This window comes from Leuciscus leuciscus (assembly GCF_965113295.1).
Source record: "Leuciscus leuciscus genome assembly, chromosome: 19".
NCBI classification, from domain to species: domain Eukaryota; kingdom Metazoa; phylum Chordata; class Actinopteri; order Cypriniformes; family Leuciscidae; genus Leuciscus; species Leuciscus leuciscus.
The window spans coordinates 32,413,348-32,430,103 of NC_138743.1; the positions used below are offsets into that span (position 1 = coordinate 32,413,348).

The following is a 16,756-nucleotide window of genomic DNA, read 5'->3' on the forward strand; positions in this document are numbered from 1 at the left end:
AACAGGCTCTTGATCTGTGGAGAAAGCTGAGTAGTAGGACAAAGCTGAGTAGTAGGAGAAAGCTGAGTAGTAGGGGTTACCATCCTCTTTTTCCCGTACATGTCCGGCCGTCATATTCGGCTTTTGCTTTCTGCGGTCGCCATTCATTGTTTACATGCACACCTTTTGTTTCAGTCTAACTGAATTCATTCCGATTGGTGAATCTGAATGTAAAGTTTACATGAACGCTAAACAAGTGATCGGTTGATGTGCGTTTTAACATTGCTAATAAAATTCCCGCTCCTCCGTCGCTCATCAGTAATCGCGCCACCGGCCTCGCGCCGTTCTCCCGCGCCCCTCAGCCTCGTCCTGCTCGCCACAGTAAACATAATGAATGGCGACCATAGAACGCAAAAGCCGAATCCCGGACATTTTGGGTGATCTCGAAATCCCGGGCAGACTCGAGTCATCACGGAGACTCACTAGTAGCCTAGCCTGGTTGTTTAACTGCGCTCTCTTACCGGTAGGCGTGGCTTGGGAGTGGCCTCCTAGGGCAGCGAAGCAAGTGCATTCTGGGAGTTGTTGTCTTTCATCCACATAAGCCAAAAATACATTTTCTGGCTTTTCTCAGTCTAGAAGGCTCCAAATTCAAAAATTGTTTCACATTTCTACTACATAAATGACCCATTTTAAATACACATTCATCTTTCCAGAGGTGAAGTATCCCTTTAATTAATTAGATCTTCACATATGAGAACATTTAACAAGGTTGCAAAAATAAAACACTTGAGTTGCAGCGTGTTGTTGTTGTTGTTGTTCTTGTTAACCTTGATTCTGTTTTGGTTATCACCCTCCATGACCTCCTCGATCCTGCAATGCTACACACACCTGTGCTTCTGGTATATGAGAGGTTGTGACTCCCAGGTTGACATCGCCTACACTTTGACCCCCACGAGGAGTTCTCACGCACGCTTACTGTCTGCCACATTCCTTGCTGGTCATTTTACAGCATGCTAAGTGCTACGTTACTTCAGACACCACATGACAGTCACATACTTATGTAGTATCACATGGTTTCTGAAGAACATCTGATATTTTCTTAGAACTTCTGTAGATCTTAAGCTTTTGTTGTGACACTTCTGTAACTGTTGAAAGGAAAGAGGATGAGGGTATTTGGGTTAGTTTCAGTTTGTGCCAGATGTCAGGCTAAGTATTACAATATGTTGTGTATATTAATACTTGAATGGTTCACTAGGTTATTGTTGGCCAACCGTAATGCAGTTTAATATCCCATCCACCGCTAGAGGGCGCTGTTTCTCTCTTTGTAAACAGTCCTGTTCACTAAACTGTGATTGTCCAGAGCTAGCAATTTGCCATCTCAGCAGGTTAGCAGCACCCAACACAATACTCTTTAATCAGATTGTATTTAGATTAGCACACGACCACACGTGATTAAACGCTCATATTAAACAACACTCAGTATAGCAGTGAGCTCAATCACTTCTGATAGTACAGGAAGTCTGATTAGTTTTTTCTTTGGCTAGGTTTTCTGCTGAGTCTCTGTCTGGAAATGTAATTTGACTAAGGAAATTGCTTTTTTTATTTGCCCTTTTTTTAAAATGGAAGGTATGCCTCAGTTTTAAGAAAGAATATCCCTTTGGTGGCTGTTTTATAAGGATCTTGTGGTTTAATGTGCAATTTAGACTAAATCTGGTATAGTTAATAATATGTAATTAAGTGGAAGGCTAGCTCTGTGTTTGACGTTTGCCAAAAGCCAATAGACATCAACCTGTTTCTGTGCTGTGCGAGGTGCGTGTGCTTTTGCATCTAGGCTTAATTACCTGTAACATGAGGGCATCTGTGTGTGACTGTGTGTGTCTGTCTGATAATCTGGGTTAAGAGATTAACCCGAGATGAGCAAGAGGAGCCAAACACTGACCAAAACGACGGTGGGATAAAGAGGATGACGGTGCGCCCTCATTTGCGTCCCGAGAGGTGGAGAGATCAGCAATAGCTTCACAACTGCGCTCTCTCACATAACCCAATATCAAATCCCCAAAAACTGTCTGAAGTAACACATGAAGATGTTTTCTAGTTTATTAATGTTTTTTTTTTAAACTAACCGCCATTGCTTGAAACATCAGTTCTCCAACATCTGAAACTTTCTAAACTGTGAGTCCCTGTATAGTAGAGAACGTTTTTGCTTGTTTTATTATTTATTTTTAATATTGTTTTATTATTTTATATTGTATTATATATTATTTTTATATATATAATTTTAATAAGATAATTAACACTTTACAGTAAGGTTCCATTTGTTAACTAGTTAATAACCACATTACAAAATACTTCTAAAGCATTTACTAATTTTAATGTTAATTTACCAATACATCAGTAAAACCAAAGTTTTATCTGTTAATATTATTAAATGTTATTAAATATTATTAAATGTTATCAAACATGCCCTAAAAATGCATTAACTAATGGGACTTCATTGGAAAGTGTTCCCTTAATATTTACTAAGCAGTTCTAAACATATAAGAACATTTAAAAAGGTTACAAAAACAAACAAACATCAATTTACTTTTCTTTTTCTTTTTTAACAAAAAGATATATTTTTTTTATATTTTTTTAATAATGACCATCTAACATTTTAAACTTTCTAAATTGCGAGTTCTTGATGTTGATGAAATTACAGAGTAGCATATAATAATTTTTTTTTTTTTTTTTTTTGTTGCTTGTTGCTTGTTTTAAAAATGCAACCCTGTGTGTAATCTGACACTGCAGATTACGGCTTTTGTTTGCGCAAATCAATTCAATTCAAGCAGCCTCATTCAAGCAGACCAAAAGAAAAGAGTGTGGAGAGGAGGAGAGGGGTTTGTCCACTGAGAGTCCCTCATGTGCTGCAAAGATCAAGCCCCGCCCACTGCCCCCCTCCCCCTCCCAGGACTGAAGACAGGAGGGCAGGGGACAGATCTGAAGTTGGCGGATGAAGGGATTGGGTGAGAGGGAGGGGGTCAAATCTAGGACCGCCCCCAGGACAGCTCCAGGCCTGAGGATCCCTCAGCATGCTGACATATGCTCAACACCTCTCTATCGCGCATGTAGTGGACTGCTGCTTCCAAGAGCGGGATGCCAACCTTTGCACCTGCAAGATGGGCAACACTCCACCCTCACAGCTCCAGTCTTCCGCCCTGGATCCAACCCAGACCCCCAGCAGCAGGAGCGAGTGCGGCATCAGACGCAGACTGCTGGCCTCGAAGGTCCATCAGAGACCCGAATCACTGTGGACCCCTAAACCAATGCTAAGAGCGGAGGGCAAAGGATCACAAGGGGACACACTCACACGCTCTCAGTCCTGTTGCAAGAGGAACTCTCTGTCTTGCTTTCCCTGTGAGTATAAGGCAATGTTTGTATGGCTTTGAATGTTGTAATAGGTTGGCTAGTGTCATTCTAGAGAATTTTGGCGCTAGTTTAGTTTGATATGAATGGAAACGTCCAAATAACAGTCCAGTGACAACTTGACAGCACTAAAATATGTGTTGAAAAGGTTATTTAAAGAGAGCTCATCCAATCTTGTATGACTTTCTTTCTTTTGTGGAACATAAAAGAGGATATCCTGAGAAATGTGAATACAAAAACTGATTAGGCGGCACTTTTTCTGAACTTTTAAAAGTCTTTGCAAACACCATTTACGTTGCTTTTAGCGGCTGTGCTTGCTTGTGTCAGAGCATGCCGTGTCCGCTGTCATCGTCTTTGGTGTGACTGCTTTTGTCTGAGGGCTTATAAGCCAATCGGCGCGCAGATTGTTCTGTTAAGACTTCGTGACCTTTGACCTTTAGAGATGTGACTGAATATCTTTGGCTTGACCCCTTGGGGCCCCTTCTCTTCCTGTCCTTAATAAGGTTAGCTTCATTCACTCAGTATCACGCCGAAGGCCATTTATTGATCTTTCATAGCATCACGCATATGGACGGTTGGCCATTCATGATTTACCAATATATGCGATCAATGAGCGACTCTAAAGGTTATAGTATGAAGTGTGCCGGAAAAGGCAAGTGCAAAAGGTGAGAGGCTGTATTTATGGTGGAGCTGTTTAAGCCCATTTCGAAGAGTCTTTAATCATGCATAGTGTTTAGTTGTCTAGATTAAACTCTTTAAACATATGTTAGCATGTATTGATTGTCTATAATGAGTCATATCAGATGCTCAGATACAGTAGAATGATAAGAAACAGAAGAGATCTGACCCAGATGCCCATGGGAACCCATGACAATAGGAAACAGCTGACTGATCATTCCTGATTCTGATGGAAGGGACAGAACTGACCCAGATACAGCGTCCCATCACCTCACCGAGTCAATCATTATCTGATGAAACCGGTGAAGGGGAGGAAATGGAACGGAGAGGTGAAGAGGGGAACAATGAATGAGTGTGAATGGGCTTCAGATTGAAGAGGGAGGAGAAGGTGTGATATAAAAGATGGAGATACTTTATAATGCAGGTTATAAGAATGACAAAAAAAGGCTTTAATGGAGGTTTTAGACATGCTCTGTATGATTGATACGGTATAGAGATAAATGGATATGGCAGTGACTACAGAAAAAAGAACATTTGTTAGGAAAAAAAAAGCTTTGAGTCATACATATCAGCTTCAACACAATACGTTATGCTTGTTTTCTGCATAGTGAATGATAATATGATCAAATTCCATAGACTCACATTAAAGTCACAATGCAACGGGTGCAGCGATCTTTTCTGGTGACATAAATCCAAGTGTAATAGATTACTGAAAAGGACAAAATTATATCGGTTGTTGATTGAATTTTGAGATGTGAGCATTGCACTCAAAAGTGGAGTCAGATGAAGGCAAGCTTGCGGGCGGGGGTTTAAGCAGATTACATGATTGGAGAAGTCCTGCATACATCACCTGAGAGAAGTCTTTCATTGATTTAAACATAACAACGTAAGGTCAAAACATTCTTTAAAAATTAAACATGCACAGTTGGATTGCTCACAATAAGGTCTATAACATGCATTTAGAAAATATTTGTAATATTTAAAATATTTTTATTTTCATGCAGACTTATATAAAGATGAGACTTTTGACTTGGGCCATTAAGCATCCACCTGGTACCCACCCATAAGAGTCAGCGTTTGCACAGACAATAGTACTCGACTCATGTTTACTTTAGACTGTTTGTATTTCATTTAGTAATAAATTATTTAACAAATGTATAAAAAAAAAATAATAATAATAATTTTAAAGTATTTACTGCATGGGCGGTTGTGGCCTAATTGTTTCTTCTCAAGAAAGGTGCTCAGTGTCTGTAGAGTTGATCTGGGTTGCTCTAGTGTAACTGTAGAGCCGATGGTCTGAGCTAATGTATTGTGACAGCTCAAGATGCTCCATAGATCAGCTCTGCATTGTGTTTAGCTTACTACTGTCATGCCCTGCTGAATTAACAGTCTTAGTATATATAAGTGTAAACTCACACTCTCTCTCTCTTTCCTCTCTTGCTTCTCTTTTCGCAGTTATTTTTCTTTCTTTCTTTCTCTGAATCTTGTATTGTTCTGTGACACTTGTCATGGATGAAGTAGGGTTACAGTATAAGACGCTGAGCAGGTGTTTCACAGATCTCTGCTAAGCCGAGCTCAAGCACTGTGGCCAGGGGTTGGTCAATTGTTCTGTATATCCTCTCGGGACTGACAGAAACTGGCAGGAGCAGACACTGAATAATGAGACATGTTTAAAGAAATTCATTTCTCAAAGGAGTTGGAAATCTGAGCCCAAATGCGTTGTTGGCAGAAGCGATGAGAAAATCATAGAAGATGGATACCCTTGAGATTCTGAGAGACTGATGTACAGTAGATAGTCAAAGCAAAATACTGTCCATAAAGTGTTACAGAGTGATAAAACGCTAATGATAATTAGCGCAATATCATTTTCCTCGATACAGTTATAACAAAAGTGTGATAAAGTGATAAAAGCGGAACGAAACAGCACTATTTGTTTCGGTGATTCAAACTAGTTAATACCAGATAAAACAGCGCAGACATTCTGAAGAGCACTGACAAACTGGAGAAACATTGTGCCATGAACGATCCAGTTAGAAGGCTTTTCAATCTACAAATCACCATAATTTACCATGGATTTACTGTAGTAACACTAACTGGTCGGCCCACATTGTACAGCGTCTCACCGGGAAAACTCTCGGTGCTCCAGATGGCCGGTCCACCCCTGAACTGCACCATGGTATTATGGCAGAAATGTGGTATATTCATATTGAATGTCATTATATTATTAATTTAGACATGTATTAAAGGAGTAATGGAATATGATTACAGTATTTTTTGTTAAGCTATAGCATTTGTATTTATACAATAAAAAATTAGGCTATGGTTTTTCATAACAAAAAACATTTAGTTACATTTTACCATGGTAGTGAGGTGTAAAAAAGTAAAATCCCAACTCAAACAGGCAGAATATTCAAATTTAATGAACATAAATGTACATCTGCATCCTAACTCAAGCTACTGCTACTGTCAACTCATGCTACTGTCAAATGTGTTTTTTCAAAGAGACAAAACATATTAATATGATTAATATTGCACTGCAAACTGTGCCGAAGAATATTCAACCTCAGATTTGTGAGATGTTCTCCTGTGTTTGTCATTTTCTTATAATAAAGAGTAGTTTAAACCACAATTAACTGTCTGGTTTCTACAACTTTCACTTCTCACCTTTGAACTTATAAGAAAGATTTGACATTTATCGTGATAATTATCGATATCGACTGATATGAAAATGTTTATTGTGATAATTGTTTGGGCCATATCCCAGCCCAGCCCTATTACAGAGGTACCAAGAGTATCTAGGCCACCAATTCAATATTATAGTCATCATCCACTTCCTAGAGGATGATTATGATGGTGAACGAGTACCTGGATTTATCCAGCATTTGTCCGTTAAGCATCGTTTGAGACTCCAATGTAAGAGCATGTATTGGCATCATTAGCGTGCTCATCCTGGCCCCAGCGGCCACCTCAGGGCAGATTAAGGATGACTGACTGCCCTGATGACCATCAGACCCCTGCTTAAGGAGGCCAAAGTTATTTCGGTCCGTTGCTATTGTTTGCAGCGGTCCTTGTATCCTTAATCTCAGTGAGGAATTGTGGGTAGCCTTAGCCCCTTGCTGTGAACTGTGAATACAAAAGGCTTCGTCTTTACCCTGCCTAACTAACTCTTACAGTTCAGTTCTGCAGCATGACAAAGGCACTTTGTTAATCGTCGGATCCCCTCAGGCATGCACATATAACCCCTGCTGATGGCAGGACGGGGACAAAAGAAACCTCATTGCTTATGTTACCATTCCTTAAAGACAGGTGGATTCTCTTACTCCTTTCCTTTTTTCATCTCCCTCTCTTTCTGTCCCATTGCCTTTCTCTCTTTCTGTCTTTCTCCCACCCCCACCTCTTTCAACATATGTTTCCCTCCCTCGTTAAGAGTTGGGGTGGAGCTACTCAACTGTAAAGAAGTGTCACTGTGTGAGGTCAGTGTCCTGTGTTTTTCGAGGAGGACCGAGAGCTGTCAATCATTGTGGAAGGCTGCTGCTTTTGTTTTTTAGATGACAAGAGTTTCTTAATTGTTAGTGGTACTTGCATACTTAGGGTTACAACAAACTCTAACCCCAAGGGCCCTATCTTGCACCCAGCGCAATTGACTTTGTACACCGACGCATGTATCATTCCTATTTAGCACCCGCGCACAGCGGACTTTTCCCTCCACAGACACACGTCGGTAAATTAGGGAATGAACTTGCGCTCCCAGGGGCGGTTCAGCGCAAAGAGGAGGAGTGTTCCGGCGCAAACGTTCCCTGGTGCTATTTTGCAGGTTTAGAAAACCATACATTATTACAAGGAAAAATATTAACACACGAGGGAAATCATTGTTGTGTCCATGAAGATTTGAAAAAATAGGCATAAATCTAGCTTACACATTTACCCAAATTATTATACGCCTGTTTAACCGAAGCTAATTTGGGTGGGTTTCTCCATCCCCATACAATGTCACTTCTCTGTGTTTTACGGCCCTGACGAGAACGTCGATCTCCTCGGCTGTGAACCGCTCCTGGCGCACGCCTGGCAAATCCGCCATTATAATAGCAAGCCGCCATGGAACAAGCGCGCCTGCTATTAAAGGGAATGTGAGATGTCGCTCTGATTGGTTTATTTCACGTTACGTCCAAACCACACCTATGAGTAATGAAGCTACTTCAGACCAACCCATTTTAGATTTGCGTCGGGCGCAAGAGTCATTTATCCCGCCGGTATAATAGCAACAGCGCCCAAGACCCGCCCACAAAGTTACTTGCGTTTCGCGCTTGATACTTGCATTTCAGATCGTTAAAATAGGGCCCAATATGTCATTGCTATGCAGTAGCTAGGGTCTTCTGGATGTTCCTAGGGTTTTTGAAGATGGTGGCCAAGTCAAAAGAGCCTGCCCTTAAGTCTCTATGATACTCTATTTCATAGTTCTCAATGTAAATCCATGTTTTCTTTTTGTTTTTAGTTTTTTGAAGAAATGGCACCGATATGGATATTTTTGGGTGAACTAACTCTTTTAGTTGTAAATCTTAAATGTAAATGTTTGAGTGGTATATTCATTACAGGCCAGGCTCTCCAGTCACATGCACTGCATCTGTAATGGGTCCTAAATTATTTAACTTTAGAGCGCATCTTCATGCGGCTCTTTGTATTGTGTGTTGGTTGAGGGTGACAGGAGGTCACTACTGTCATGTTGAGACTGGAATGTAATTGTTTGTTTGTGTGTGTGTGTGTGTGTGTGTGTGTGTGTGTGTGTGTGTGAGAGAGAGAGAGAGAGAGAGAGAGAGAGAGAGAGAGAGAGATTAAAAAATGACTCACTCCTGCTCTGCATACACTTCTGTCACATTAGTGCCTCTCCATCATGATAAGACTGGGTCTAACTGAGTCTTTCGGGCTTGTTTGGTTTAGTTTAGGTACTAATTGGGCCTGCTGTTCCATCATGGCAGCTGTAACTGAGTTTTGGTTGGCGGATTAATCGCTTTAGGGGATTGGGGGTTAAGACTAGTTTTATTTAGTGCTGGACATCAGGTGTTTGCGGAGTAGAAAGAGGGAGAAGAAAAGTTAAAGTGATTTCCAGGCATAGAATAAATCTTGGGAATTAATAAAATCTTAAAAAGTGATTGGAAAATCATTGATCAAAATGTGTGGCCAGTGCTGCTATCCTGCGTTTATTGATCACATTTTTATGCCTTGCAAACCTAAACGTTGTTGTTAATTCAAAATCATTGTGTAAAAATTGTGAGACTGATTTGTGATCATATTAAAAATATCTGTTAGATCTGGTAAAAAAAAAAATAAAAAAAATCAGTAATGTTTTGCAGCAAATGTATATGAATTAATAGCTTGTATGGAGTTACATTGCAGCCATATAATTTCTAGATGGAAAAACTGAAAAAATCACTTTTTGTAAATTGTAAAAATATATATGTGTGTTTATATATATATATATATATATATATATATATATATATATATATATATATATATATATATATATACATAAATATGTGTGAATATGTTATGTGTGTGTGTGTGTGTGTGTGTGTATATATATATATACATAAATATGTGTGAATATGTTATGTGTGTTTGTGTTTGTGTGTGTGTGTGTGTGTGTGTGTGTGTGTATATATATATATATATATATATATATATATATATATATATATATATATATATATATATCTTCTGCCCTCGGTTGAGTGTGTGTCTACTCAGCCTATGCAGCGAGCTAAACATGCAGTAAAGAAGGTGGTTCCAGGAACGACAAGACACAGTTTTCCTCTTAAGTGTCTTTACTGAAGACCTCTCTCTTTTCTGACCTTTTTTGTAAAACTGTGAACATACAAACAAATTGTATAGATGCAAATATTAATACTGCAAGTGACGAGAATTCAAAATAAGAATCACAAAATTACAGTTTACAAATAATTCAGGTTGTATCGTATGCCACCATGTGGTAGCAGAATATACTGCAGCTAATTACAGTTTCAGAGCACACGTTTATAGGCAATGCAAAACTGTTCAACATATCTGTGATCCCAACATTTTTTACTGATAACTGTAGAATAAAGCTGTAGATTTATTTATCTTCTCACTATTCTGCAAAAGTATAACAGCTCTTACTCTTTAATTAACAAACTCAACAAGCCTTGGTTCAAAGCTACACTGAAACCCAAAACCTCTGATTTTACATTTATAACCTGTATGTACAACCTGACGATCTGGATAGTGAGAAAAAAGTGCTAACATAGGCTTATATATGATATTGTGCATCCACATACACCCACATGGAAGCTAGCAACATTAATTAGACTTAGATCACAAACAACTTTTGTTAGTAAGAATTAAAATAACCTCTTAAAGAATGAGAACAATATCGACAACTAATTACTTACAGATTATGGCATATCAACACCTCTGGACATTCTCACCGCGTGTGACAAACTTTTTTGCCTGCCCCCTCAACACTGAGCGCCGTCTCGTGCACGCAATGTAAAACAGAAGAAGAACCCCAAAACTCTAAAAGAGATACTGACCCCTAGTGGGAAAATAAAGAAATGCACTAGATAATTAATGCAATACTATTGAAACATAGAGGGACAGAACACTCCCCGCCTGGCATCTGTAGAATGTCATCCATAACTAGCATAGCAAAGTACCCGATTCTAAGCACTGTCCTTAGACACCAATAATACAACCTCACTTATAGGTCTTACGTAGCATCGGAGTTCACCCTTGCGGAAAATCTTAACCTCTATTTTCCTGACAAGTCCATCCTCGCTTGGGAAGATTTTGGTTATGAGTCCAAGTGGCCAGTTGTTCCTATGTTCAAGTGCCTCCTTTAGCAGAACAACATCTCCTGTTTGTAGATTTGGCTTTACAGTTTTCCATTTTCGGCGGTTCTGAAGTCCTGAGATATATTCCCTTTGCCATCGGCTCCAGAAAACATCGGCAAGGTATTGTACGCGTCTCCATTGTGCTTTGAAAAGATCCCTGCTTTCAAACTGACCTGGAGGGACTGGTGGGGTTGCCACCTTTTGTGTAAGTAGCATGGCAGGGGTAAGAATGGCTGGGTTTTCTGGATCTGTGGAAACTGCTGTGAGCGGACGTGCATTCACTATAGCAGTGACTTCAGCCATTAATGTCACTAAAATCTCATGAGTCAGTTTTGCATTTTTATGTTCCAGGAGCATTGCATCGAGGATTTTGCGTGTGACCCCAATCATGCGCTCCCAGGAGCCACCCATATGCGATGCATGTGGGGGGTTAAAATGCCATTTGCAGCCTGAGACTTTGAGAAAGCTGTGAAGTTTGTCATTGTGACAGCCCTGTTTGTCTATTTGGAGTTCTTTGCAGGCGCTCACAAAATTCGTCCCACAATCGGATCTAAGAAGTTTGACTGCACCCCTGATGGCAAAGAAACGACGCAGGGCATTGATGAATGATGATGTGTCCATTGATTCTATTGTTTCAATATGAATGGCGCGTGTGCTCATACAGGTAAATATGACTGCCCATCGCTTAGCATCCGACTGCCCCCCACGTGTTTTTCTGACCATGACAGGCCAGGGGCCAAACACATCGAGGCCTACATGCGTGAACGGAGGGTCCGTGGACAACCTGTCCTCTGGTAGCTCAGCCATGATCTGTTCCTGTTGTCTACCCCTTAGTTTACGGCATGTGACGCAGTTGAATATCACTCTGCTTATAGCTCTTTTGCCTCCCACAATCCAAAAACCTGCAGACCTGACTGCTCCTTCAGTAAAATGTCTACCCTGATGACATACTTTCTCGTGGAAGTGTTTTATAATGAGCTGGGCAAGGTGGTGCTTTCCAGGGATGATTATGGGATTTGTTTCGTCCGATGTTAACTGTGCACGTTTTAGTCTCCCACCCACTCTGAGGATCCCATTATCGTCGACCATAGGGCTTAGCTTGCTAAGTGGGCTTGAGTTTTTTAGAGGGAGACCTTTTTCAAGTTGTCTTATGTCCTCTGCATAAACTTCTCTTTGAACAGTGTGAATGATAGTGCTCTTTGCTAGGTCGAGCTGTTTTTCAGCTAAATGTTCATTACAGCTGTGCCAGCCATGACAGGGGCTCTCTATGTTCGGCTTGAATGACTGGGCAATGTGTTGGAGTTTGGATATAGCTTTAAGTAGTACATTCCAATTTGAAAACCTTTCAAATCTGACACTACTAAGTCTATCCTCTGAGAGAGTGGTGGCACAAGTAGTGACCTCAGGTCGCAGTTCCTTGTCAGTCTCTGGGTCTACAAGATCAAACAACTCCGCCTGTGCTTGACTTTCTCCTGAACTGGAAAGGAAAGCGGGTCCACTGATCCATGTGGAGTTAGAGAGCTGCTCAGCGGGTAGTGCTCGTGTGGCATGATCAGCAGGATTTAAATGAGTGGGCACGTAATGCCATTGGTGAGCTTGTGTGAAGCGCCTGATACGTTCCACTCGGTTATGCACATAAACATGAAAGCGTCTCTTTTTGTTAAAGATGTAACCGAGCACTACCTTGGAGTCTGTGTAGAAGTTCACCTGTTCGACAGCGATGTCTAGCTCCTCCAGGACTAACTCGGCCACCTCCACAGCCAGGACTGCTGCGCACAGTTCAAGCCTAGGTATGGTGATGTCTGGTTTTGGGGAAAGCCGAGCTTTGCCGAGAAGGAAACCCACTTCACTGTGACCATCTCTATCTGTGAGTTTGAGGTAAGCAACAGCGCCCACTGCCTTAGTGGAGGCATCACAAAAAACATGGATCTCTTTAGTTAGAGCTGCAGATAGTGGTATTGAGGTGTACATTCTGGGGATTTCAAGTTGTTGAAGATATTTGAGGGAGTCTTTCCATTGTCGCCACTGTTCTAATTTGTCTTTAGGCAGTTCGGTGTCCCATTCGCAAATGTCAGTGGAAATGTCTCTCAGTATGGTTCTGCCTTCTACAACGACTGGGACAGCAAAACCAAGCGGGTCGTACACACTATTAATGACTGACAGCACTCCCCGTTTAGTGAAGGGCTTTTCATTGACTGTTACCTGAAATTTGAACAGGTCTGTGGACAGATCCCAGCCCAAACCTAAGCTGCGCTGCATGGGTGGGTTAGTCTGCCCGAGGTCAAGGCCCTGCATGTCCGTTGCAAGGTCCTCACTTGGAAAGGCACTTGTGATGATAGGACAGTTGGACGAGATTTTGTGCAGGCGTATATTACACTGAGCCAGCATCTTCTGAGCTCTACAGAGAATGTCAATGGCCTCATCGGCGGAAGAGAATGATTTCAGTCCATCATCTACATAGAAGTGACGCTCAATAAACCCTCTCGCATCACTGCCGTATTCCCTTTCTCCCTCCATCGCTGACCGTTTCAGTCCATAGATAGCCACTGAAGGGGAGGGGCAGTTCCCAAATACATGTACCCTCATCCTGAATTCCTGCACTTGTCCATCCAGATCATGGTTTTTGAACCACAAGAAGCGAAGGTAGTTGCGGTGGTCTTCTCTGACTAGAAAGTTGTGGAACATTTGTTCCACGTCTGCCATGACTGCGTATGGGTCAGACCTGAAACGCATCAAAACTCCCACAAGAGTGTTATTGAGATCTGGCCCTTTTAGTAGCACGTCATTGAGAGAAACATTACTGCATTGAGCACTCGAATCGAAGACCACCCTAATTTTTCCTGGCTTTTGATGGTGGTAAACTCCAAAGCTAGGGAGATACCAGCATTCTTGGTTTGGAGTAAGATCCGGAGCTGGTTCGGCGTGGCCCTTACTGAAGATTTTATCCAAAAATTCAACATAATGCTCCCTCATTTCAGGTTTCCTTTTCAACGTTTTGCGGAGCGACATTAAACGACTGAGGGCCTGGTCCCTGTTGTTGGGCAAACGCTGCCTGGGGGTGCGGAATGGGAGAGGAGCTACCCAATTATTCGCATCATCTTTTGCAAAGTCTTTGTGCATAATGTCCAAGAATAAAGCATCTTCTGCTGAAAGTGCCACTTTGTCATCATCTGCTGTTTGATGGAAAATGTGTCTGCCCAATTCCACTTGTGTCTTAAGTGTATGACAGCTTTCTGTGTATTTGTCTTTGATATATATTTTGTTTTCACAGGGGCTGAGGAAAGTAGGGCGGCCGTTGCTAAGAATGTTTGTCTTACAAGCGTTCACTGTGGGTTTGTGGGCACCTGAGAGGCAGACCTCACCTATAACTACCCATCCCAAATCAAGGCGTTGAGCATAAGGCGCACTGTTTGGACCATTCACCTGAGTGCGGACCTTGTGAGCTTGAATGATGTCCCTGCCCAGGAGGAGAAGAATTTCTGCTGATGGGTCCAGAGGAGGAATCTGCGGAGCAATTGCCTGTAGATGAGGGTGAGCCGTCGCCGCCTCAGAGGTTGGAATCTCGTCCCTGTTATCTGGAATCTGATCACATTCTGTTAGTATGGGCAGCAGCATGGACACTTTTCCATTTACATCCTCAATCACAAAGTCACTCGCTCTGCGACCACCAGTCTCTGATAAACCAGCACATGTTTTCATGGTGTATGGTAGTATGGTACCCTTTACATTGAACATGTCAAAGAAGGCAGACCTGGCTAAGGATGAATTGCTTTGATCATCTAACATGGCGTACATCCTCCTTTTCTTTCCAGGGGATGTGCGGGGGTAAACGTTGACTAAGCAAATCTTAGCGCAGGATTTACCTTTGAGGCCTTGGCCACACACTTCTGTACAACTGGTTGTAGTTACAGAGCTTGGGGAATCGGACTCCCCGCCGTGGCTCTGAGGCAGATGGATAGAGTCTTTAGGTGTCCACGGAGGTGGACCAGCATGCATGGCGGACACGTGCACATCACTATTACATTCTGAGCATTGGATAATGGCTCTACAGTCCTTAGCTCTGTGACTTGTGGAGGAACAACATTTATAACAAATAGAGTGTTCTTTGAGAATACCTTTTCTTTCGTCCAGTGTTTTTGACCTGAATCCCCTGCATTTTGCAAGTGAATGGGGCTTGTGGTGAATAGGACATTGCTTGTCTGGATTGAGAACGGATGTTTGAGCTGTGCTGTTTGTTTGACTGATATCCGTTTTATTCACTGCAACAGGAACTCTGTATCTGGCTGGTTTTACCACTGTCTTGTCAACTCTTGGAGCTACTATGTTTGAACTTTGTAACATAAAGCTAGGGTCTGTTTTCATTTCGGCATAGTCATTTACAAACTGAACAAAATATGAAAAAGGTGGGTAAACTGCACCATTTTCCTTTTTGTATTTTGTCCCTTGTTTCACCCATGACTCCTGGAGTCCGAAAGGGAGCTTTTCCACTATCGGGTTTATCCCCCTTGGGGTGTCAAGAAAGCTAAGGCCTGGCAGATAACCTTCACTTTGTGCATACTCTAACTCTAATAGAAGATCTGAAAGCTCTTGCAGCAGTTGAGTATCTTTATTGGATACCTTTGGAAAAGTCTGTAAGCGTTGGAAGAGTGATGCTTCGACAACCTCGGGAGAGCCATAACTCTTATCTAGCCGTTGCCACAAACGTTGGAGGCCTGCTTGTGGGTTGTTGACATGGACCGCCCTGATCCTCAGAGCGTGTTGAAGTGACTCCCCGCTGAGCCACTTGGTAAGAAGGTCAAGCTCCTCGCTAGGCTTGAGGTTGAGGCCTCCTATGGCGTTGAAGAAGATGGACTTCCAGGACAGGTAGGACTCAGGACGGTTGTCGAAAACCTTGAATCCCGCTGTCAGCATATCACGGCGTGCTAGATAGGCTGCTAGATCCGACAGTTCAGTCCGTGGAGTCACTGAGGGTCTATGCTGGGGTGAAAAGTCAATTTTCATGTGTGTAGGAGGGGACGTCAGCCGTTCCCTGTCTACAAAATCAATGATATGTTCACCTGGAGAGGAAGCGACTGGTGTTTGGCTCGGTTGTAGATGGCAAGAGTCGTTATGACTGACCAGTTGTCCTGTGTCAGGCTTCTCTTCTTTCACTTGCAAACTGGAGTTGGCGAAGTGAGCATTTACATAATCTTGAGCACGTCTGATGGAAGGAGGCGTCTTTGGGGAGATGCCCTGCTCAATGAGGTCGATGGGGTGGTGCTCCTCGTCAGCTGCCGCTTCCAGGACATGAGCTGCAGCAAGCGCTGCTTCAGCCTCACCCTCCTTCTTCAGAGCGTTAAGCGTTGCCTCAATGCGAGCCTTCTCAACCTCCATGTCGATCTGGCGTTTGGCGTACTGTGCTCTGGTGCGGGCGGCTTCTGCTTCTGCTCGGGCTTGTGCTGCAGCTTGGCTGGTGGACGAACGGCGTGAAGAACGCGAGAAGCACTCCGACCGGGCCACCATCTGTGATAAAGGCGGTGTAGCTTCAGGCTGAGACATCTTGGGTCCTTGATAGGTAGATAATCTTTTTACTCTTCTGCCCTCGGTTGAGTGTGTGTCTACTCAGCCTATGCAGCGAGCTAAACATGCAGTAAAGAAGGTGGTTCCAGGAACGACAAGACACAGTTTTCCTCTTAAGTGTCTTTACTGAAGACCTCTCTCTTTTCTGACCTTTTTTGTAAAACTGTGAACATACAAACAAATTGTATAGATGCAAATATTAATACTGCAAGTGACGAGAATTCAAAATAAGAATCACAAAATTACAGTTTACAAATAATTCAGGTTGTATC

General features: G+C 42.2%; 1 protein-coding gene across 6 annotated transcripts in view; it reads left to right on the forward strand.

Moving 5' to 3' along the window:
• nhsl1b (NHS-like 1b) overlaps positions 1–16,756 on the forward strand; it is a 128,538-nt gene that overhangs the window by 76,010 nt on the left and 35,772 nt on the right. The window contains exon 1 of one of the 6 annotated variants that reach the window (XM_082147460.1): positions 2,641–3,372. The exons of 4 other annotated variants lie outside the window; for them this stretch is intronic. In XM_082147460.1, coding sequence (XP_082003586.1) covers positions 3,048–3,372 — 325 coding nt within the window. In that variant the 5' untranslated portion in view covers positions 2,641–3,047. Of the gene's footprint in view, positions 1–2,640; positions 3,373–16,756 lie in introns of those variants that run through there. One more of the 6 variants, XM_082147463.1, reaches the window with a different exon arrangement.